Below are 25,536 nucleotides of genomic sequence, written 5' to 3'. Positions count from 1 at the left end.
CTCCAAAACAAATCAATCCCAATTGACCCCCATATTAAAAGAGTTTTTGTTTACAAGCTTCTAAATAACTTTTGTGAAACATGCCTGAAACAACACACACACAGCAATCAAATTGTCAATTTTAATTGCAATGCTGTTTTTGATAGTTGATTGTCTTCTTTTTTATATGGTCATATGTATTACCTATGGCCCAGGTTGTAATGGTTGTCTACCATCAGAGGGTCAGTGGTTTAGATGCCTATCCCCTGCAGTCAACTTGTCCTTTGGAACGATACTGAACCCCAATGTGTAGAGGTCCTTTATAAGTAGCTTTGGATAAGGTCAGCTAATTGAAATGTCATGAAATGTTATTCATGTTATCCCTTACTATCTGCTAAAAATGTAAAAACAATATATTTAATAAAACTTCTTAAGTAATCACATGACAATTTCGTAAGAAATTTAACTCAGTAATAATCAGAATGTGTGTGGTAACTGCGATGGTCAGCTATCTCGTAACAAAGACAACTGCTACAAATGAAAAAAAAAAACGATGGGCATGATTTCTTTTTGGCTTAGTTCCTGGAATACGATTGAATTTATTTCAAGTGACTCACAGAAGCTGAGTACATCTACAGGGGGTGGACAACACAGCATGAATGTGTGGTAATGAAACAAATTCCCAGAAATAAACTCTACCCTTGTGAAGCTCATACTGATTATATTTTTATTGTCTGTGTCTGATCTCAGTGTGTAATTTGGTGAATTGTTGTGTTTGGATAATATTACACCGAATAGGTTCCAAATTATTTTGTCCACACTGTTGTTGGCCTGAAATGAAAACACTATTGAGAGATGGATAAAACTCATAGAGATGTTTTCTATGTTTTCTGTGATTGATTGTTTCGCTCTGTAGATGTTATTTTTCATCCTGATCAAGAGTAAAAATAACGTTCTCTGAAGCAGGGATAAACAGCCTCTGTCACCATGCCAACTCTGGAGAGGTGAACCTGAAACGTTGAGACTTACCTAAAAAACATCAGTATTACCCTTTAAAAAGAGTCGTTGTATTAAGCCCAGTGATCCATTACATGATGTGACATGACATTCTCTCTCCCTTCCAAACAAAAGCTCCTCAGTGTGTTTTTTACAGGTCAGTCCACACTTAGATAATCCACTTCCAGAGGAGAGCCACCTTCTCCCTCTCTTGCCCTTACTGTTCCTTTCGAGCAAAGTAAAACTACTTACTAAGCTCATGAGTCTCTTTGACAGGAACCGCAGCCACTTCTTTTCAAATCAGGCATCCTAATTAGTGCCTTTAAGTGAATGCAGATCTTTATGCACAGGGCCATATGCAGGACTGAATATTCATGCAGGCACTCAGCCGGCTGTCCCTGCTCCAGCCCAAACGCAGCGTTTCCCTTGCCCTCATTATTCTGACATGCTGACAAAGAGCAACAAGGCAAAGAACAAGAGGAGAGAGCAAAGTCAGTGTCTGGCAAAAGCTCACTCCAAACTTCATGACACTGGGAACACAACAAGCATCTTACTTGATTCCCGTAAAGTGTGTGCTTGTATTCTGCTGTTATCGCTGACAGAACCTGAGGTTTTTGTGTTTCAGCTCATTACTGTATGTACCAATTGGGAATATTTGGCAATTCTGATAATTTTTTGAAAGCAAACATGTCAAAATGGATTTCCTATACTCTAGGCTTCCCTTAAAAGCAGTGAGAATACAGTGTTAAAATCAATTTATTTTTAATACAAAATAGAAAACATAATGTCTATGGTTAAGATTTGAAAATTGTGACTGGGACAAATGAAAATGAAACTTCTGTATGAAGTTTATTACCCAAACTATCATTGTGACCATCCTTCAGAGTCTACAGGTGAAGTGTAAATAATGTTTTAAGAATATTACTATATTTTACTAGAGCTCATTTTCTTAAAGGTCCCATATTGTCAAATGTAAGATTTACAAAAAAACGTTAACTAGATCTATGTGTCAATCCATGGAGAAATACACACAGCACTCGAAAACCTTGGTTTTAAACAAGCTGTGAGGTTGTGATGTTACACCAATACAGAATAGATAGAGAGTGCTCCCAGCTGCATGTCTGCACAAAGGGGGGAGGGGGGAATACAGATGCTGAAGACCAGGAAACACTGACCAATCAGAGCAGATATGGATTTTTTGGGAGAGGGAGACCAGAGCTAAACCAGAGAGTTTCATACAACTCACGTATATTCAGACAAACAGTAAGAGAGAAAAAAGGTATCATATTATTATTAAAGCATGACTAGATAACCTGAAATAAATGTATGTACCTGAAATCAATGTCACCCTTTTTTTTTGTTTGGAAAAAGTTGCCACTGACAGAGGTCTCAGGGGAAATTATTTGAAAGTGTAAAGTGGTGCAGTTGAACAGGTCACAATGCAAGCATCGATCAAAGAAGTGGAAAGTTCATAGCCATCATTCTGAACCAGTGAAGGTATCTCTTATTAAACCACTCTATGTACTGTTATTAAAAAAGGTATTGTTTTACCTAAAAACACCAGACCAATCCAGGTCGAATAATCTTCTGTTATAAAAATTTGCACTCAAGCTTTCTAAAAATCTGTGCTCCATTGCCATCTGAAAAACATGGTGCCGATTTCATACGATTAACCACGCAAAGCAGAAGATTGGCTCCTGACGTGCTCCTATACAATCTCTCCAATGAAAGTGACCCCCTCAGGTTTTCCCGCTGTGCCTGAACTCTATGTGAACTGCAAGCCTTCTTAACAAAGACATTGCACCCCAAATGGCTTCACCAAGTCACACACAGGAACATTTACTGTGGGTATTTACACTACATTTACTACACTTTACAATACACTTATTTATGTGTTACTTTTTTACATTATTCAAAGTAAAGGAAAGGAGTGTCTGTTAGCAGCACTACATATATGTATACCATAGAAAAAATACTGAATCAATTAGCTGTCACTATGGGGGTTACATTTGCCCAAAAGTCCCACAAAATGTACCCGAATAGCAGGCTGATAACATCATCTTTATAAAAGCTGCTTTGTCACACCTCTTTTTATAGTTAGGCAAACAATAAGAACCTGCTTCTACAGTGTATCCCCTCACCATTATCACAAAAGAGGGCACAGCTTATGACAGGCATTTTAATTGGTACTCAGAAAGTAAGGTGTGTTATTTAGTAAAATAGCTGCGGTTTGCACTTTCTCTCTAAACGTTTGTTTCAGGAGTCAGAACGGCAGCGTCGACAGAACAGAGATGTCACGGCAAGTCATGCAGAAGCAGCGGTAACAAGCGGGGGTCTGTGTGTGTGTGTGTGGGTGGGGGTGTGGGTGGGTGGGTGTGTGGGTGTGTGTGTTTGTGTGAATGTAGAGTCAAAAATAATTTGATGAGTGCCTCTACTGGAGGAGGAATGTGAGTGGAAGAATGAAGAGCGGAGCAGCTCCAGTTTTGACAGTGCTACCTGTCCTCCACTTCTCTGTGCTGCTCAGGCTTCAACACCTTCAGATGCCTCACGCTTGGACGAGCTCCAAGTGCCACCAAGGTCAGGAGAGCACTGTCATTCAACACCTGTGTGTGTGTGTGTGTGTGTGTGTGTGTGTGTGTGTGTGTGTGTGTGTGTGTGTGTGTGTGTGTGGCCTAGCATTACTATACTTGTGGGGACTTAAATCTGTTTACACAGTCACGTGTGGGGACTCACCTCCCTTATGGGGACAAATTGGAGGTCCCCATGATGGGAATCATTACTTTTAGGGTGAAGACTTGGTTAGGTTTAGGATTAGGGTTAGGGTAAGGTTAAGGGTTAGGCTTAGGGTTAGGCATGTGTTGATTATGGTTAAGGTTAGGATAAGTCTCCAGGAAATGCATGTAAGTCAATGTAATGTCTCTGTGTGTGTGTGTGTGTGTGTGTGTGTGTGTGTGTGTGTGTGTGTGTGTGTGTGTGTGTGTGTGTGTGTGTGTGTGTGTGTGTGTGTGTGTGTGTGTGTGTGTGTGTGTGTGTGTGTGTGTGTGTGTGTGTGTGTGTGTGTGTGTGTGTGTGTGTGTGATGTGGGGGAGTGGAGGGGTGAAGGCAGGGTGGTATGGACAAGAGCAAACACAAGCCTTGATGTGTGTGTGTGGTAACTGCAACAGACAGTAACAGTGGCAACAGCGGAGGAGCTTGTACTTTATATCTCATGTCTGTGTCTAACATTGTGTGTGCGTGTGTCTCAGAAAATCCAACGCCGCATTACAGATCTGGATCATCTATATGTCAAAACACCATACTGCACAGCAGCCTTCCGGACATTCAAATACAATTAAAAAAACAAGTATTCTACATTCGATTATTTCATTTTTAAATGTCTTTTTAGACGTTGTGTGGCAAGAAATATAATTGTCGATTTATAAAGGCCACTTCATAATTTCTGCGTCCTTGAGGGTCTGTGGGAAAAGTCCCATTGCAGCCTAAATATGTGAATGCCAGGGCTTCTCTTAGAAACAAACTGAATGATTGTTTTGGAAAGAGGTTGTGTGGAGAGATTCACCGTGAGGCTCTTACCAACATGGATAGAATTGTTTTTTAAAGGAAAACCAACAAAGCCAAATTACTTTGTACCCTTGGTGAATCGCTGACTTGCAGTATGAATGGAACAACATGCACATCTGGACTAACAGAATGAACGTTAAATATAATACTTGTTTCAAAATTAGATAAACGATAACAGCTATTGATAGATAATTCAACAGTAATGATATATATTCTAGCGTAATTCTCCATAAACAAAAACACTTTTAGCATATTTAAACTAAACTCACAATTTTGTAGAAAGCTTGATAGCATAACCACATTGTTACAATTTTGTAATTATTGAGAACAAAGGCATGTGGGGGAATTGTTAATGACCTTTCAAACTGAAGAAACCATCTATTAATATCAGGTCCTGTATGTTGAGAAATTCTACTGCTTTCTATGAGCCTTTACTCTCTATTTTTGACACCGCCATTGGAAACAACTTAGGCTTATGTGAACCATGTAACTTGAAAAATGAACCCTGGTTGTACAATGTTATATCATCTGGCAAAGTGCTGTTGTAATGTTGCTTAACAGTTTGAAACGCGCTAAACCTCATCACAACTTTAACTGAAAGACCTTCTGTTTGTGAGTCCATCTGTCCCAGATAAGAAACTTCCGGCGATCCTGCCAACTAAACCGCAAGTTCTATGTCTCAGTTTCCGTCTCCCTATAAAACCGCCTGCCGTCTACAGTGAGAGTGTGAGGAGACAGTGGTTTGGCAGTTAGAAGTAATCCCTCTGATGTCGGTCATCCTGCTCCCCTCCCCTCCTGTCATCACACTGGAGGGTCTCAGGGTGAAGTTTCAGGAGTGATCATGTCCCCTGTCCCCTTCATTTTAATACTTATGTCCCTGCTTCTGCATCCTATCTCTTTAATTGCCACTTATTCATGTCCACTTCACTACACTAAGTGTCTCTAGTCGCTCGTGCTGTTGAATACAAGGGACTCTATTCATCTGTATGCTGCTGTTTATTTCTTTCTTAGCGAGTGTCTTCTGTATTTCTTTGGATTTAATTCAGAGGGAGTGATTATGTGCATGCTGATCATGCAGCCACACATCACTCTTTTATTCCTCTCCCAAATGTTCTGAGAAGTCTCTCTGACCTCCCTCTCTGTCTCTTTCTCATTGTTTTCTATTTTTTTCTTGCTGGCCCTACAGGAAACGTCTGTCCCTGCGGTGGTTTTTACAATCTGATTCGCTAATGAGAGGAAATTGGAGTTTATCTGCCTCAGAGACAGAGGAGCGAGAAAAGATTCAAACTTCTCCGACCCCAAGCAGGAAAACAAGCATATTTTAGCCATTACTGGGGGCTGCAGACAGATAACCACTAATGAACGCATGGATTGGTCTATGGTTTAGCTCTGCTGCATCCATGCAGAGAAACATAAAACTCTCATTACTGTTCCCATCGGTTGAGGTGAGAAAATAGTGGAAATAGGCAGAGTAAAAAATGCAAAGAACTTTGGTTTAACTTACTACTTACATTTGAATAGTCATCTGCTGGGGGTTCTTCATCAGTATTGCATCAACATTCATTGCATCACTGCCAATGTGGCCAGCCTAGTCAGGATACTATTAGCGGACTGTGCATAATACATCGTGTTTCATGTGTTACACAGCTCTTGCCATTACGTGACAGTAAGATTTATTTTTAAAGGTGTGACCGAATTGGGTGGAGAAAGAACTTGCATTACTAAAGGCCGCTACACAGCAACGTGAGACCAAAGAACGCGTACCGAAGGCGTCCTGACTTTTATGTCCGCTACGTCGCCTGCGTCGGCTACGCCGCCCGCCTACGAACACACCGCAAAGACTTCAGTCGACGAGTGGCAATAACTGTCCTTACCAGCAGGCAGCGGTAGTGTGTATTCGTCATTCAAAAGAGGCAACAGCCAATCAGAGTGATTTCTTTGGCCGACTTTCTTTGGCCGATTCAACATGTTGAATCGGCCGCGGGAGGTGTGAAAATGTGCCGTAAAGCAACGACGGTGCGGGACACACCAACCTGAGTAGGGCGCCGCGAATGCCCGACTGCCTCTGACGGCCTCTGAGTCCCAAAATCGGGTAGGTGTGTCAGGGCCTTAACAGCCTCTTTGGGCTGGTGTCAGTTTCCAAAACCTGAATCTTTTCTGACACAAATTTGAATCTAGATTTGGCAAGGGGAACATGAAATGCAGTGATACCAAATAATATTGGTTCCCTGGCTGCCAAAGCATCATGGCTACGACTACTTGATCAGAGAGAAACATTTTCTTTAACAAACTTGTGTAATGGCCTTTTACCCCACAATGTGACGTTCATTTGGATTTGGCATCAGTTACCAAATTGAATGTAAAGGGATATTATTAAAGGGTGTGTGTTCAAAACGGAGGACATGGAGGTTAAGAACTGTTTCTGTATTTCTCACCATTGTCTTGGTTCCTTCTTTTCTCACTATCACTATCAGTAATTCAAATAATGGATAACACTAATAGTAGATTTGTCAAAATAATTAGATTCAAAGACTGCCGTGACAGTTGTGTCATTGGTAGAAAATGTCCAGAGTCACAAAATCAATTTCATGCACTAAGAGCCATATGTCGCATAATAATTTGTTCTGTAGAAGAGAACGGATTAAAGAGGCTTTCAGAATCGGATCAAGAAGAGGTTATGTTTGCATAAATATTTATGAACACACAGCACTACGACCCCTGTAACCTTTATCCACTTCTCCTCAGATAGCTTAACTTATTGCATGTTTCATGATTGCTTTTATTGAACGCTTACATATTTCTCCCTGGTTTGTATTTCTTTTGTCATTTCATAATTACAAACTTGTCACACAAAGCATCCTTAAAAAGCGAGTGACCATAAACTAATTTGACCAAAAATAAACGTGTAACCTTTAATACTTGCGAAGAAATTGAGCTTTTGTCACTTTACAAAAGAGACCAATAAGGGACGAATGGAGGCCATCAGCATTGAGTGGATGTTGATATAATCTGCATGTGGGGGGCTAATAGAATAAGTGGCTCTGCTCTCACGCAGAACATGGGCCTAATGTGATTTCTGTTCTTACTTTGATTAACAGAATAATAAAATATATAATTGCATCTCAGATAAAGAATGCTTTCGTAATATAATGTTATGCACTCTTGCATGATGTGAATAGTGATTGAATGCATATGCTTTACTCCTAAGTGGCTGCACTCAAAGCCCCCCGCTCTAATAAATAACATTAATATCGGTCCCTGAATATTAATTAAGAGAAGAAAGCACTGAAGACAGGATGTAAACAAAGGCACCAGCTGTAAAACTGTCCTGGCTATGTGATTGCATTTTCTTTACCGTATACATGGTCTGAAAACCAAAGAGTAAGATGATAGCTTTTACAAACAGAATTCAACAACCACCAGTGTCTCAACTGAGTAAACTGATTTGAGGTTATTTCCAGGGAAATAAACTGAGGAAGAGGTTAGGAAATCAATATATAAGATCCAACAGAAATACAAAGCTTAAATATTGCATTTGTATTATTCTGTATGGGGACATTTCAGGACTGTATGCGAGCTCAAACAATAACTCAATTTGTTAACTTGCATTTCATTTATGTTCTTCCACTATTTGCTACAGCTATGTGTTCTTGTTTCAAAATGTAAAGAGATGTAACTAGCAGGATATCTTGTTTTTTTTAATACTTAAACTCATTTACGACACTATATATAATATCATAATGTATATATTTCGTTACAAAAGGCTGCTTTAAGGTTAATTATATGATGGTGGATGCTTACTGTCTGTCTCAACAGTGGGGATTCAGGACCATTTTTAAATCTGTGTTGACCTTATTTGTAATCTAATTTACAGAAATTCTTAACATCTAATGTTATATTTGTTAAAAATGTGTTTTCATGTTCTAGTTCCCGTTCCTAACCTGCCCCAATTTTAATGGGATAATTTGCTGGTGCTGCTGTTTGCTGTTAATGCTAACTCAACACTTCCTGCATCTGTTCCACATTAAAAGGCCTCCATCGGTTCAGGGCGCATATTTCCCAACTGAATCCTTAGTGCTTCTGTAAAGCGTATCTCTGTTTTTAGCATAGCACACATTTGTTACGTCATGTTATTTTTATCAAGTAATTTGTATCATCACATGTTTATTAGTGTCAGGTTCCATCCTGACACTAAAAACAAACACAAACAACAGACACATCTCTAATAAAGGACAAGTGTTTGTGAATGTTGTGGAACACATTCTGATCTTTTACTTTTTGATTGATTTTGATTGATATAAAAAAGCATATTGGTATCTATCATAATCACGCATAAGTTAAATATTAAATGTTTAGTTTTAAACTTAACCTTGTAATTTTACTTGAGTGTGTCATTGCAACCCAATTGTATGGTTGTACAAGAGTTTGACACAAGAGTCGAGCTGTGATCCCAGTTCAGATATATTATACTTCTATGTGGTACTCTGTACATACGTACTATGTGAACTTCCACAGCATGGTATTCTGTCAAATAGGACATGTCTGAAATGTCTATCACTGCTGTAAGCCAGCTAGCTAGCCTTTGTGTTAATGTTCGGTACAAATTATTACAGACTGCTAAATGATCTCAATAAACATTATGGCTTCTATTTAACAGTATGGGACCTACTATGTATTGGAATTTGTAGGTACTCATATTGGTTTAAAGCAAACGTAATTTCTAGGGTTTTATTTGTATTAATGTATATCCCTGTACACAAAATTGAAGTCTTTCTGCCATGGAATAGGATCCCCTCCTTTGTTGCTTGTGAGGGTTTCCTTTGTTATAACAGGTTAAAGGTCTTTTGTTGCACAGATGTACATAAACAACATTTATACATAAATCCAGAAAATGTATAAATTAATGTGGTACCCAATATATTATTGATCACAGAGGAGGGAAGTATCCACAGCCTCAGGACAGATTCTGCTCTCCTGTGATGACTTGACACCTGTCCAATTTGAAGTCAGTCCCTGCACGGCTCAAGGATCTTATGTGTGTCTGTGCCCTTTCTTCTTCCTCTTCCTCTACCCTCCTTAACGTCATTCATTGCCTAATGTTTTGCGTGAGAGGTAAGCCCAGCGGACTGTGGAACAGCTCTTCACTGGACCAGCCTTAAACAACAATATCCTGTTCATCACAGCTATGTGTAACCCCCAGCTGTCAACACATCATCCAGAGAGAATGAATAAATAACTCATGGGGGGGGGGCGTGTAGGCCCCGTAGGCTGAGATGTTTTCTGCCTTGACAAAGCCTTGGGGCATCGGAGCGCACACAACCTGCTCTGGACTTCCCCTAATCAGCCTCTGTCCATCATCGCTCCCCTTGCCTTGATGCTGTTGGCCGATCCGGAGAATCCACCTCCGCCAACGCTGCTGCCGCCAAACTGCTATCTCTAAATACATACAAATTAGCTGTGTTAGTGAGGCATGCTCCAGGGCATAATTTAATTGGCAGATCCTGAATTCCTGAATGACATCCTCCTCTCTGTTTCTTCATTATCTGGCAGAGAGAAGCAGAGAAATGAACAGATACAGGCGGAGGCAGAGATTTTGGTAGAAACCTTGGCTTAAAACAGCAGCTTTAACCCTTTGACCCCCATACAACACCTTTTCCTGCATATTATTTTCATATATTTTGCATGCATCCAACACACTTCATTCACATGCAGTGTTCAGCTTTTTAATTTATTGAGAGTGTAAGAAATGTATACTGCAATTTCAGTCATGCATTCCAAGGTTCGCTGTTAGAGCAGTTTGAGCCTGCGCTTGGCTATTACTCAGAAAACAGTGGGTGATGTTACCGACACAGAAATTTGAAACATTTTTTGGGGTTTTGTATGTCATTTATTATTGGCAGTGAAGCACTGGTGCCTTGTGCCAAGTATTTTACTTGTTCACCTTCTTAGTAACTTCCAAAGCCAGGAAAATGTTCAACTATTGGAATGACCAAGCAGTAACCTCCAGTGTTAAGAATGTAACTAAAGCAAAATTAACAAAAACTGTGGTTCATCAATATCAAAATAGTGTAGCCGGATCTAAAAGTGAGTTTTCATCAGACCCCATTTCAGAATGCCCAACCTTACAGCAGAAATGAACACTTTTGTATGTAATATTGATGTAACATTCATATGTATATTCAATTAATGGCCTTTGGAAAACACACATATTAATCTAATTATATCCAGTCATATTTGGTTGAAATGCTACTGTTACAATACTTTTTTTTATTTCCTTCAAGAAGTAAAGTTTGATATTTCTTGGTAACTTCAACCAACATGAAACACCAAGAAGATGAGAAAACTCCAGCTTCAATTAAATGTGATTAATGTCATCTGTGACTGCTATGAACCTTTGCATAATGATACGTTGACTCCCAACCTCACACTTCTGCTATACCCTTCCACCCATCTGCACTTTTTGGCATTTGCCTCTCCAAGAAAGAATGTGATTGGTGCACGGATAAGCAGTTCCTCTGGCTTTTTTGTGCATGTGGGTAGAAAGCCTGCGGGGGGTAATGTCTATGTCTATGCACTATCAACTTCTTCTTGATGGTCAGGGCACCTGCAGGTCGAGGGATGGAACTTCTACTGAAGCAGCTATTACATTTGTGTGACATGGAGTCTGTGCATGCCAGACTATTAACGGCATATTATCAAGAAAGGAAATACTGGTTCTCAATTCAATTAACTTTCTTGAGAAAACTTCCATGTAGTACTCTATGAACACTATAGTCTCCTGAATAGTGATTGCATTCCGACAGAGTAGTCTTATCTCAAATCAGACAAAGCCGCACTGGAAACAATGGCTAGCTGTTTGCTAGCTAGCCTCTGCATTATTGTTAGAGGTTACAAATCATAAAAGAATGCTAAATGAAACCAAAACATATTGATGACTTCTATCTAACATTAGTAAAGTGGTATTTAGTTAAATAGAGTATAGTACAATGTTCATTGGAGCAACAGTAAACCCCTGCAGTTCCTCAGCTGCTATTTTCATGTTGTCCATCCCAATCGACTAACTGGCTTTATTGTTTACCATTACACAACCTTTTTCTCAACTTTCAATTGTCAGTTTAGGCGTTTCTAATCATTTAAATGGTCCCTGCCATATTGGAGGACTATTTAGGACTCCAGAATATGTCAAGCTTGGGAAGAAAAAACTCAAATAGAAAAATAATGAATGAACCTGAACTCTTAACCAATTGAATTTTCCAATCTCATTCACAGACATGCCTGGACATAACTTGTAATTTAGTATGGCTAAAATGTAACCACCTGTCAAGCCTTGATGAGCTAATTAAGAGGCAGTTAGCTGATTGAGGGTGCCGTTGAGTTGATGTGAAGCCAGATCGGGGATTGTGTGTGTGCTGCTATTAGCCATTAAGGGTTTATGCTGGACTGACTTCACACAATGTGGACGGGGATGAAGCTGTCCCTTATACAAAAAGAGGAAGAGCCACATTAATGGAGGTGGAGGATTCTCACTCTCCCTGTCCTTTCACCCCTCTATCCCTCTCATTACCCGTCTGTGGAGTCCCTCATTTGTTGCACATGCTCTTCACAAGAAACAATAAACTGACCCCCTTGCACTCACCCCGAGGTGCTTCCTTTGGGGAGACGGAGGGGACTCTGAAAGACAGAGAGTGCAAGTGTGTGCGACGCATTGTGTGTGAGTGTATTAGTGTGAGGGTCTGAGTAATTAAGTGTGTGATATTGTGTGTGTGTGTCCATCTGCATGTGTAGTGGCCTGCATGTGGGTTCAGTCGTCTGTGTGTGTGGTTGCACGTGTAGATGTGATCACAAGTGTGAGTGTGTGTGATCTGTTTGCAATTAGCCCTCTTGTGTTCCTGGTAGCCCGGAGGCATGTCTAATGTCTTGGTGGACTGAAGCCCCAGCTGATGTCGCTGAAAGGGCCTCCATCTGCTGCGAGAACATCACAATGAGGAGCCGGGCAGTCAGAGACAGAGGAAAGACGAGGACTATAGGCAATGAGCATCATGGGAATGAAAACGAGGGGGGAATAAGCTATTAGGGACAAGTTGTGCTTCGGGGGCCATCTTCCCCTATACATGGTGGAGAATGCCATTAGCACCATCTAGCACGCAACACTGGGACCACAATCAGAACACACACACATACATACACACACACAAGTAGACACAAGCCATCTACCTCAGAATGTGTAATAAAAGTTTAAAAGATCCATCACTTTATTTACATATAGTCTTTATTTTAATCATCTCACAGTCTCCTGTTTTAAAATATGAACCTTTTTTAAGTGTTTTTGCCCCATATCTGTTTCTTATTAATGTATGTTTTGGACACTGCTAGCCTTAACACTGTAACATTATATTTTAAAATCAGAACACACGTCACAGGAAATGTACTACTGTACATACACAAAAGTACACACACTGTCTGCCTTAAACAAGACCAACATACTGTCTTGTAAGGTGACAATTTGGGGATTTTGCCATCTCGGAATTCTCAACCAAATAATGTATGTATTATTTACGAGTCCTGTTCACTTCAGTTTTTGGTTGATTAGGCTAATCATGTTCTTTTTTAGTTGAAAAATCAGGAACACCAACATTTTATTCAGAGAATCTAAGGTAAACAAGTATTTAAAAAAAGCGATATAAACTACAGAGCATCTAACAGAAAGCTATTGGCTCAGATTTGTTTATTTTTTATTTCTTCACTTTCAATGAACTCAGTTGAATTAGATTTTTGTTGTAGATCTAAAAACAAAGTCATCTTATGTAAGATACCTACTTTTTTACAGCTCATGTGACGTAGACTTATTTCTCTATAGGCCTGCTTACATCAAGAATTTCCTGCTTTTCAGGAAGAAAATAAAACAGTATTACCTACAGATAAAGAAAAAAGACTTGTGTTTTGATCATGGATTTACAAAGAGGCCATATAGCCTGTAGTGTTTTCACAGCACCATGTTTCTAAGCAACTGTTCAGCTACTATAGAATCAGAATTGAATTGAGTTTGTAAAGAAAAACAAGGTCTGGTTGGCAGAGTCTATCCCTGCCATACATTAAGATGTACTCACTGAGTCATGCCACACGCACACGCACACACACTGTAATCTAATCAGTGATCTGTTATTGTGGCTGTTGATGAATTACTCAGACACTGGGGAACAGCTCTGGACACACACTGAATATACAGCCGGTGCTCAGTCAGAAGCATTCAGATTGGATAGAACCTTTTGTCTTCACAGCATGGAGGCCGTGCGAGGTGGGGGAGGGGGTGATTTGGGTACCCGGGGTGTTCCTATAGGATCCCAAATGTTCATTTGAAACCCAATTTTATTAGGAAAAGGCAGGCTGCGACAAAGCAGTAACATTTTAAAGTCAGACTGTGCAATCACATATGCTAAAATGAATTATTTGCAAGAAAAAAGGGAAATTGTGTATTATAAAAAAACTTTACTGTAGAATTACTCTATATGCATAGTGTCATTTTCCAGATAAAATGAGGTTTGACACCAGCAACTGTTACCTACCAGATTTGTGAACAATCAGAAATGTGGCTGCTTCTTCAGCACTGACATCTTGCCATGTAGGTATTATTTAACTAATTAACGTAAAACTGAGATTGAAAAAAAATAAAACCAAGTTGCCTGCTTTAAAGTATAAGTCTGTAAATATACGTGTGTGTGTGTGTGTGTGTGTGTGTGTGTGTGTGTGTGTGTGTGTGTGTGTGTGTGTGTGTGTGTGTGTGTGTGTGTGTGTGTGTGTTTGTGCATGTCAGTGAGGATACAAGCAGAACATTGACAGTGATAGATGGATGACCTCACAAGCTGCTGATTGTTTGTGATAAGGGATCTTTATAGGAAACAAGAAACGCACACACTCACATACACAAGCGTGTTGTGAAATACCATGTGTCAGGATGTCACTGACTTACTTACGTTTTTAAAATATCAGGCTGTTATTTCAGCTTTCTTTTAATGTGTTTTAAAGAGCGCTACAACTGAGAATTTATAACAGATAATGAGAAAGAAATAGAGAGAGAGAGATGTTATGTTTAATTCAAATGCTAATCTAATAGGGCGGGTTGGGTGGATTTGAGGCAGCTATTGGGTGCAACAACACGACAGGGGGGGGGGGCTGAAATAAAAGAGGAGTTGAGCAGAGGAATGTTAAAGAACCGGTTGGACCGCAGAGACACCTTTGGCCTTGGAAATCTGAGAGGTAGACTTTGTCTTTGCAGAGTCTTTGTGTTTGTCCTGGTGACTCGGGGGGGCGTTGTGTCTGTTTGTGTGTTTGGATGTCCAGCAGCTTGAATGTGCCTCCCAGGTGTCTATCTGCAACAACAAAACTAACCACATTTATCCTGTAGCCGGCTTCCACTGTGGCAGAATGCCTGCTGTGCTGAGCGACACACTGAGTATAAAATAGAAAAAAGTCACAGAAGAGCGAAGAAAAGTCAGAAACTAAAAGAGAATTAATGAAAGAGACTACCAAATCCCCTTTAGTGATAATTTATTTTTGTTCTTTTGTCCTCGTGGTTCACAGGGGCAACCCCTTCCATTGCATGTTTCCATTGTGCTAATGTGTGTGTTTGTGTCTGGTTCTTTTTTGGAGTCCTTCTAAAGGTGTCATACTTTGTGTAAAGCTCCACTAACTTTGGTCACTCATCCCTTACATACCTACCTGATCAGCCTTCACTGTTTAAACCGCATGAATACAGAATGTCTTCAAAAGAAGAGCTGTACCAAAAAGGTCTGAGTTTGGTGCACACACACACTAATGGATTCTCCTCGCTTAAGAAACAAACTGTAAATTGTGAAAACCACACAGGGGAACCATGTTTGAATAGATATGCCAGCTGTAAAAACACATTTATAGCTTGGAAAAGGTTGTGGACACTTCTCGGACTCTACTAAACATGATTATGAATGGATTGATGGCTGAAAACGATGGTAATTCATTCTCTGGTGGAAATAAAATGAGGCTCGAGTGGACAGCTTTCCCCGTCGTGTAACTGTGTCCATATCCTGCTGCTGGTCGCCTGAGAACCTTAAAAAAACAGCCAATAAATATGTTGTTAAGGATTTGGTGAAATCCAAGTTGTCAGCAGTGAACTGTGAAACCAATTTACCTCGAGGTGGCCTGTCAGTTTATACAGCTCTGCCTGTTGTCTTCCATCCCCTTTGCCTAATATTGTCCAAATCCATCCACATTTGCACCAACAAGACTCAATATACCAGGATGCAATGCAGGCAAAAGAAAGGATAACACTGCTACAATCAAATATCATTTGTTAACAACAGAAACAACTATGTGTTTGTGAAAGTAGAGATGGCTCTAATATAAAGCAATATCTACTAGACCTCACTTTAAATCCCACTTATACAGACTGAAAATCTGGAACACAAATAAAACCAAGCTGTGTTTCTGCATATCCAGAGAGTGTGGTAATTTCATTCATGAATTGATTTGGTTGCAAAGTGTTCCTTCAATAGACACTAGTGTGAGTGAGACAAGAACACAAAAATCAAGAGACAAGAGAAGAGATAAAACTGACACTAAACAATATGTTTTAAACAACAGATGGTGAATTGTGAAGCACTTTAAAGAAATCTTATGAAGCAATTTGTTTAAAATGGCACTTTTCATAAACAAACTTCTGAGTGAATATATCTTACTAGAGACAAGGCACAAACACACTTGCAGTCATACATACACAAGTAAACACACTCTTTCATTCACAAAGACAAATGAGAGGCTTGTTGTAGACTATCATCACAAAGAGATGCCTCTGGTCTGGGTGTGCCGCATTGAATGGAGTTTTGAACAATTTACATTACTGCTGTAAATTCTGTTTTACAGCAGAATGCGTCATCTAGTTCCCTTTTACGCACACATACGTACACACACCAACCATACATACACACACCATAATCCTCCATAGTCCAGTTCTATCTGCAATCTGTCCCGTCAATTATATTACAGAGACCCCCCACTGCGGCAGCATCTTTTACCTCTCTGAGGAGGTGTTGGGACTGACAAAAATGCAATCATGGTCTTATTGCCGTAGTCCTAATAGAAACTGTTAGCACAAACTGTTTTATTTTGTAAATCAGGAGGAATTTATGAAGAAAGTGGTTATTCTGATGACTGACACTTAAAAATTAATCATTACCTAATGATTTATTAATATATTATCTCACAGTCTCAAAAGTAACTCCTTAATTACTATTTTATCAATTTTTCGCTTCTAGGAAGAATTCCTTGTTCATCAGGTTTTATTGTATCCTTAGGATTTACCCATTTTTATTCTCCAAGTTGAGGATACACAAAATTGAAAGAAGCATTTGTTGTTAGCAAAGGTATCAAATGTAACTAAGGATTGTTACGTTCCCTATTCGTCTTGGGGTAAAAGGGAAGTAACAACAGATTAAATACCAGTGGGAAACAAAAGAAAGAGGAAACTGATATGCAAAATCAAAACGATAATGTCCTAATGACTCAAAACAAAGAGGGCTCGCTAGCCAATTCACAAAACAAACTAAGACCAACTTTCTTAAAAAAGAAAGTGGCAAAAGTAATCAATACAATAAGTTACAATGAAGCACATATCACTAAAACACACTGTCACAAGGTCTCACAGAGATACATAACAACACACTTTGGACACGCTGACGTCCATGCAGACTAGAGAAATAGGGAGGGGGGAGACAATCAGGGGTAGAGGGGGACACTCAAACACACCATGTAACAAGGATCATACATTTATTATTGAGTTTTATTTTTTGTATCCCTAGGACACAGAAGAGTTAACTATACTATATACACATAAAAAGCCACCCTACCCTATTTCTATACTGTATTTCAGAAAAAAAACTAGACAAATAGCAGAGTGCATCGTACACTTTCCTTTTTTACATCAGAATTTTACGCATGTATTTCCATGTTCCCTGTAATGTAAGCAGATACAGATGTGTCAGTGATAATGTTGTGTATATTTGTGTGTATAGTGGCCCTAGCAACTTGTAAACACAGATGTAGTTCTGGTAAATATGGAAAGCTTACAGTAAGCTCACTGTTCAACACTGCAGTGGGGCTGATGCTTTTGTACACCACCAGTCCACACTGTATAATACTGTATACTATGCAGTGTCTTTAACTTTAATAGTTTAGCAGTTGGAAAGCTTTACAAGAGACATCTTTCCTTTTCTGTGCTGAAAGGAAAAGGTATGGAAAACCATTGCCACTACAAGACAGAGATGTCAATATTGAAATATTTGTTAAAAAGGTATAATTCTATTAAATTGTATGAATAAAGTTCAATCCCTTTCACATAGTAATTTCATCCAACGTTAATATGATACATATTGATTAAAGAAGTGAAAGTTCAAGAACTACGATAAAGGCACTCCTCAACTAGCGTTAATCTTTGCACTGTAATATTTGTACGACCAACCAATTGAGGTTGACATGCACAGATTCACTGAGTGTCATTCTTTTTTTTAAAGTAAAGAAGAAGAAGAGGATAATGAGAACCTCAGGTAGCAGAGAGAAAATAGAAAGAACAGGCAAAAGATAAAGATAAAAGAAAGATCTGAAAATAAAAGAAGAGGAATTCATAGAGCAGGCCTGGGGGAAGAACAATCCAACATTCCCACACACACACACACACACACACACACACACACACACACACACACACACACACACACACACACACACACACACACACACACACACACACACACACACACACACACACACACACACACACTCATACAAAAACACTCCTACACATCCAAACACACACACTCATACAAAAACACACCTACACGTACACACACACTGCCTGCATGCCACTCATATGTCAGAAGGGAGGGCAAACCCCGGCTAGATATCAATACTCTCTGCCATTCACAGGGGGAATTTGGGGATTTTTCTCGTTTGTCTCTTTTTTTAGCGGATACACACCTTTGCCACGGGGATGTTTCACTCTTTGTGACATGCCCCGTAAAAAACCTGGACGCTCTTTTCAAGATTACTGTATGAGAAACAATGCACGCTGTGTTTTGGAAGTAATATGGTCTGTGTTTACATTCAACCTAGTTTCACGGCATTTTATGCTATAGTCACAAAATGTAATCTATTGATTCGTGTTCACCAACACGATTTTCTATTTTTTTTCGTGTCACACAGAACAATTTTAAAAGCAACGTATTTCTATTGGTAGTATGTTTCGAGCCTGCACCACGTCTTTTTGTCCGGTCGGGTCTTGGAAGACCGGAAGCTGTGTGGTTCCCAAAAAAATGTCTTTCTCAATATCAAGCCACGATTATTGTTTTTATTTTAAATTGTATAATGTCTGACTTTTTTTGCCGTGCGTGAGGAAAATAAATGGGGCTCAGAGTACTGAAGCTTTCTGCTCTGCTTGCAGCTTCGTGATGCTACAGGGACTCTGCCTGCTCAGCTCATCCGGGGAACATAACTTGAACTCGTCCGTGTTTGTTGTGCTGGTGCCTTGTGGACTATTCTTCATGCTTATATCACACTATTGTGACTCAGCTAACGTTAATGAAAGTTAAGGCTTGGGTTAGCATTTAGTAAGCAAGTGGTAGCTACATCTGTGCTAACGATGCTAATCGTAAGGTCTCCAAGTTAAAACGTAATAGAGAGGCAAAGTCCCTCCCTTTCTGGGGGACCTCCATGGGACCTTATTTCGGAAAAAGTATGTATTGAAGTCAATGGAGAGAAAAATATTATTTTTCGATCCCGTTTGAATTTTGCCACGAATTAGACATGTTTGTCAATTTAAAAGATAATTTTGCAAGCGAAAAAAATATAAATGTGTCATAAAACTGTAAAGTAACACATTTTTTTGTGTGAAACCGCTAAATGAACTACATCTCTCTCACCAACACCAAGATAGCCGTCACGTTGCCATATTTCACCTCTTTCTTTCAGAATGAGGCGAAAAGTATTAAAAGAGGTGAAAATCACTACAAGTGTGGGCATGTTGAGAGCTGTACATACACACAAGGGGAGTTAGTCGGTTCAGTAAGAGCCAGCATGCGGGACCGGGATTCTGAGATTTTTTGTAGTCTTTCTACAGATGTAGCGATTCATTTCAGACAGTTTGAAACGCGAGGGCCGTGATTGGTACGTGATCTGCCCTCGCTCAAGGGAAAACCTCCAGCTTGACTTGAGACCGCCCCCGTGATAGATAAATGTAATTATAATGAAGCCAGCTGCAATGGATCATTGATCCACCAGGGGGTGCAGTGGGGTTCCACACTGGAGCTCATGTGAAATAAAGTGAGATACAGTATGCTGGCTGTACAGCGGAACTTTGTTAAGATCCATATGTCACGGATATCATACTACTGTGCTAAATAAGAGACATGTAATCATTTACAAAACATCACCATGTTGTTATTTAACAAAATAATTTTGTTATTCGAAAAAAACGAAAGGGAGGAAATGCAGCCCGGCTCTCGATTTGTAATCCTAATTTAATCATCATCTTCACCACGATCATTTATGTTTATGTTCGCCGAATTGACATGAAATCACTGACACATATGAATATACTGTATTCAACTTCATTAAAACGTTATTAACGTGCCTAAACTCAGTAATTCACCAAAAATATGTATATTTTAAATGGAGCTTCGTCGGTCGATCAGGATCCCAAAGTGTAGCGGAGGGATCCTCATCTGGATGAAGGGTGTTATTTTCCCCATAAGGAACAAGTCGCTGCAAATGATCCCGCTTATTACATGGCCACATTCTCAACAAAGTAACGACATGACTCCCAATATTAATTTAAATGCTTTTATCGATTTAGAAAATGTTTTTATTGATTTAAAAAATAGTTTTATTGATTTAAATTGACATGCATCCGCTAAGAAAAATAGTCCGTTACCGTGTTTTTAACAGTCTGAATGAAACGGCAGCTCTCAGCTGCGTATTTACACAACTAATGGCCCATCAACCACAGCTCTCTCCCCCCCTCCCCCCCTGATCTTTCTTCTCCAGCAGCTAAATTAACAGTAGGTTACTCTGAGTGACCATAGACTGTATGTGACAAGCTTACAGTTAGTGACGTAACAACACCATAAAAGCTGGTGGGTTGAAAGCAATACGGGAGGTAAAAATAACTAGAATAAATGTGATTTATTTATTGTGGCTTTTATGTTTTTAGGTATAAAATGTTATGTAATTCAGGCTTATAGTTCACCCTTCTCTAAAAGCCTTCAACAATGACAATATTCATTGTAATTTAATAAATCCTTCCAACACACATTGTAAAAAATAGCCTACTGTAAGTTAAGAAATCATTTCAATATGTACATCTTCTGATGTAACAACAATAACATTATAAATAGTAACATAGCTGAACATGGTATTGCACATTTAGCTTTGAGTGTTACTGACCTGAGATGTTTTTATTACATGAATTAAGGTGACTGAGGCTTTTTAACATACAGGGATGCAAACTCATCAGGTATGAAAAAGGTGACAAGGATCCGAGCCCCCGGCTCCCCAACCCCACGGAATGACAGAGGATTTTAGCAGTCAGAACAACTAAAGCAGCAGTGTTAATAATAACAGAAACGCCAAAGAGTCACATCTAATAGAAATATATAAAAGCATTTATTTTAAATTGTGTAGCAGTCAGTTTATAATTTTGGCAGCACTGTTGAGCATTTTGAAAATGTATTTTCATGCCTCTGTGCAAGGCTTAGTCTTTCTATCTTTATAGCCACATGGTGTAAAGTAACTAAGTTCATAAACTCAACAAGTACTATACTTGGGCACAATTTTGAGATACTTGTACTTTATTTAAGTATTTCAATGTTTTGCTACTTTGTTCTTCTACTCCACTACAGTTCAGAGGTACATGGTGTACTTTTCCTCCACTCCATGTATGTAATACCTTTAGTTACTTTACAGATGTGGATGAATGATGTGAAATATAATAAAGTGTTAATTCCGACTTTAGATCCACCTGGAGTAAATCCACAAGCTACCCTGCAGTATACAAAGTCATTCAAACTAGCTGCACCTTTACCAGCTTTGAGAACACTTTCATGATCAATCATTATAAAACATATCATATATATTATTCTGAAATGGATCAATCTGCACAATGACTACTTTTACTGTCGCTACTTTCACTATATTTTGATGATAATACTTTTCTACTTTTACTTGAGGAACATTTTGAATGCAGGACTTTTACTGTAACAGAGTATTCCTACACTCTGGGACTATTAATTTCACTCAAGTACAAGATCTGGGTACTTCTACTTTTACTCAAGTACAAGACCTGAGTACTTCTACTTTTACTCTAGTACAAGATCTGTGTGCTTCTACTTTTACTCAAGTACAAGACCTGAGTGCTTCTACTTTTACTCAAGTACAAGATTTGAGTACTTCTACTTTTACTCTAGTACAAGATTTGTGTGCTTCTACTTTTACTCAAGTACAAGATTTGAGTACTTCTACTTTTACTCAAGTACAATATATATATATACTTATACCACCTCTGTTTATAGCCTATGAAAAAAACTATTAGAAATAGAAGGCTAAAGCTAACGTTAGCAGATAGTGACAATGTATGCTAGCTAGCTAGCTCAACGATTCCTTAAATAATATTGCCACAGAAAAACCTTTCAGTTCACATCACGCTCTGCCGCTCCGACAGGGAGCTCTGCTCTGAACACCTGAACGGCCCGTTCTAACAGCTGTTCACCAGCGGTCCAGTCTGTGCCACAGTGACTCCGGACGCACAGTTAATATTAACGAACGCACCCGTAGGTAATGTAGCTGCTGAAGCTAGACCATCATCTCGGAGCAGCAGAGTCTTATTATCAGTGCTTGAATTGGAATAAAAAAGGTGCCAGTACTCTAAATCAGCAACAAGTATTTGGCACAAAGTCATAGTATATCCTATAATGCTGGTGGGTTTGTCTCTTTTCTGTATATTTTAGAAAGGCTCACTGTACTTAAACAAAATGACTCAGGGTGCATCTGAGATTAGAGGGGGTGCAGTGGTAAAGTGCTATTTTTATAAGTGGGGAGTGGACCTGACACCCTCTAGTCTAGGGGGGTCCGGGGGCATGCTCCCCCGGGAACATTTTTTTTAAAATATTGAAGTTAGATGCATCAATCTGGTGCACTTTGAGAGCAAAATGAAGAGATATATGGATACCTCTCAACATCCATAATGAAACAACTGTAAACAGATTTACTTTTTCTTTATGGATATAAAAGAAAGTAAAGCTTGACTCCTACTGGCTGGTTAAATGACTCCTCGTCCCTGAGGCCACTACCAGTTTTTTGTGCCATTTTGCTGGATTTATTTGTCAATAGCGTTGCTGCACAAAGTGATAGCCCTCTAGTTTAAATCTACTACCCAAAAAGAAACCTATGGACATGGGTTACTATTTAAAAAAAAAAAGCAAATCTATGTGGGAACAGTGGGGCCGGGCCTCAAATCCTATATGGGGGTCCGGGGGCATGCTCCCCCGGTAAGATTTTTTTTTAAATGTTGGACTTAAATGCATCAATCTGGTGCATTTTGAGGGGGAAATAAAGAGACTACACCCATATGAAACAAAAATGTATACATTGAAATAATCATAAAATCATAAGTACATGGCCATAACCAATAACATACAATATCCAATATGAAAAAACATTGAAACTTGTTTATTTATTTGTTTTTGGTTCATAGTTGTGAGTGTGTCTGGGCTCCTGAATCGGCCTCTCCTGTCTCCCTCCTCTCCCCCTGCTCCTCTTTGACGCAACAGCAAAGACTAGTTTTAGCTCTCAACAAGTTTATCTTACCTTTTTTCACCTAGTTAACATTTTGTTTGTATTATTCATGCATATTTTACTAATCACTACCCCCTCAAATGGAAATATGTGTTTACATAAATGGTGACCGAACCGTTTGAGACCCACTTAGATAACTTAAACTAAATTAACTATCTAAAGACTCAGAGAGTAATTTACCTCACCAGAGCTGTAGTTATCAGCCTCTCAGTCTGACAGCAAAGGACTCTCCCTCCACCTTGTTGTTGAAACAGCTCCTTATATCCGTTAGCGCAGCTAGCTAGCACCAGATGCTAACAACAATACACGTAACCGGTGCGCGCACTTTCTCGCTCGCTCGCGCCACATATACACCAACACACACCCTCCCGAGCTTGAATGACACACAGAGACCAATCGAGGGCATTAGTATGATCTGTATGAAAGTGGCAATGTCGGCAGGTGTTAGAAATTAAAATCAATGTTGATATGGCGTAATTTGAATTAAATACACTATTTGATTTAAATCAGTTTTATTCTGAAAAACCGGAAGTTCTCACTATTAGCTTAACACTTTTATTCTGAAAATTCGTCACTTCCGGTTAGCATTTAGCATCTGGCGGAATCATACGATTTCAAACCTTGAACCAAGGTGAAATGACATGTGATGTTGTACACTGAGCACACTGGGATTAGCACTCATTTATTGACGCTGAATAATGTGTAGCAGGGAATGTTTAAATAACCACAGATGCCAGAATGATGCAATTTAGCTACAGAAAAAGGCAGGAATTGCATTGGACCCGCCCCCCGACAACGCCGGCCAATAGGAGAAGACCTCAGATGACAACAGGAAGAGCAAGCCAAGAATTGATCTCTTCGACCCCCTGACCTGAACTGACCGGTCGGATGTGGAGAGCGCCTCCACTCGCACATTTCATTTTGTACACCACCGCATATTTTGTGTAATTAAATGCTGTTAACATTTATAAGCTTCCCTTGACTCTTTTCAGTCTCTCTTGCCTTCAGGGTTCTAGAATTGCTTTCACAGGCCACGTCATGTAGACAGCCAGTCACCCTCTGTGAAGCAGAGTCAGACCCACATTTGCGCTGCGTTGCGTTTACAATATATACGTACATTGCCGGCGGCTGAGTACCGGCATTTTACTGAGTACCGGCAAGGTGCCGGTACTCAGTAAGAAGTGCCGGTACCACATCGCTAAAAATCAGAAGTGCCGGTACTGCGTACCGGTGAGTACCGGCCCAATTCAAGCACTGCTTATTATACATCCATGAGCAGAGCCGACAGGCAGGAAGACTCGAGCACACAGCTCGTACTTCATTATAATATCTAAAAAAAGAACACCATGCGTGTCATGATGGCACATAACAGCTCACGGCCGCAGATTACTCCGGGTCCCAGCCCCCTCCATATCCCCAAAAAATATTTGTATTGCAGATCTACATGAATCACACAAACGACTTATTTTGGATTCAAAACGGCGAATTTCGCCGAAAGGTGACAAGTTTGCATCACTGAACATAGACAGAGCACAACTGAAACATAACATCTGAGATGTAACAACATAATACACTTTTCGGGGATGCTTGGGATGTGAGGAGTGAGGGACACGGCTTAGAACGGGCGTGTCGCCTGGCAGGACAGGAGAGTGTGTGCACCAGTCTGCCTTGATCTGTGAATTCATGTCCGTGACACTCACTGCTGCCCACAGCTGTTTTATAGAAGGAAATTCCTTCACTTCATGAAAGTGTTTTAACCACACACACCTCTACACATACATGACGGGTGTTATTTTCCCCATAAGGAACAAGTCGCTGCAAATTATCCCGCTTATTACACGGTCACATTCTCAACAAAGTAACGACATGACTCCCAATATTAATTTAAATGCTTTTATGGATTTAGAAAATGTTTTTATTGATTTAAAAAATAGTTGTATGTATTGATTTAAAAAATAGTTGTATGTATTGATTTAAATTGACATGCATCCGCTAAGAAAAATAGTCCGTTGTTACAGTTTTTTAAACAGTCTGAATGAAACGGCAGCTCTCAGTTGTATATTTACACAACTAATGGCCCATCAACCACAGCTCTCTCCCCCCCTCCCCTCTTGATCTTTCTTCTCC

At 39.6% G+C, this 25,536-nt stretch overlaps 1 protein-coding gene across 1 annotated transcript in view; it reads left to right on the top strand.

The window, feature by feature from the left end:
• The first annotated feature begins 3,405 nt into the window (after positions 1-3,405).
• Positions 3,406-25,536, top strand: part of LOC307028887 (uncharacterized protein) — a 42,205-nt gene continuing 20,074 nt past the window's right edge. The window contains exon 1 of the mRNA XM_079664274.1: positions 3,406-3,552. Coding sequence (XP_079520400.1) covers positions 3,435-3,552 — 118 coding nt within the window. The 5' untranslated portion in view covers positions 3,406-3,434. The remainder of the gene's footprint in view (positions 3,553-25,536) is intronic.

Source organism: Notothenia rossii, assembly GCF_949606895.1.
Source record: "Notothenia rossii genome assembly, chromosome: 2".
Lineage (NCBI taxonomy): Eukaryota > Metazoa > Chordata > Actinopteri > Perciformes > Nototheniidae > Notothenia > Notothenia rossii.
This window is presented reverse-complemented; position numbering and strand designations above follow the sequence as displayed.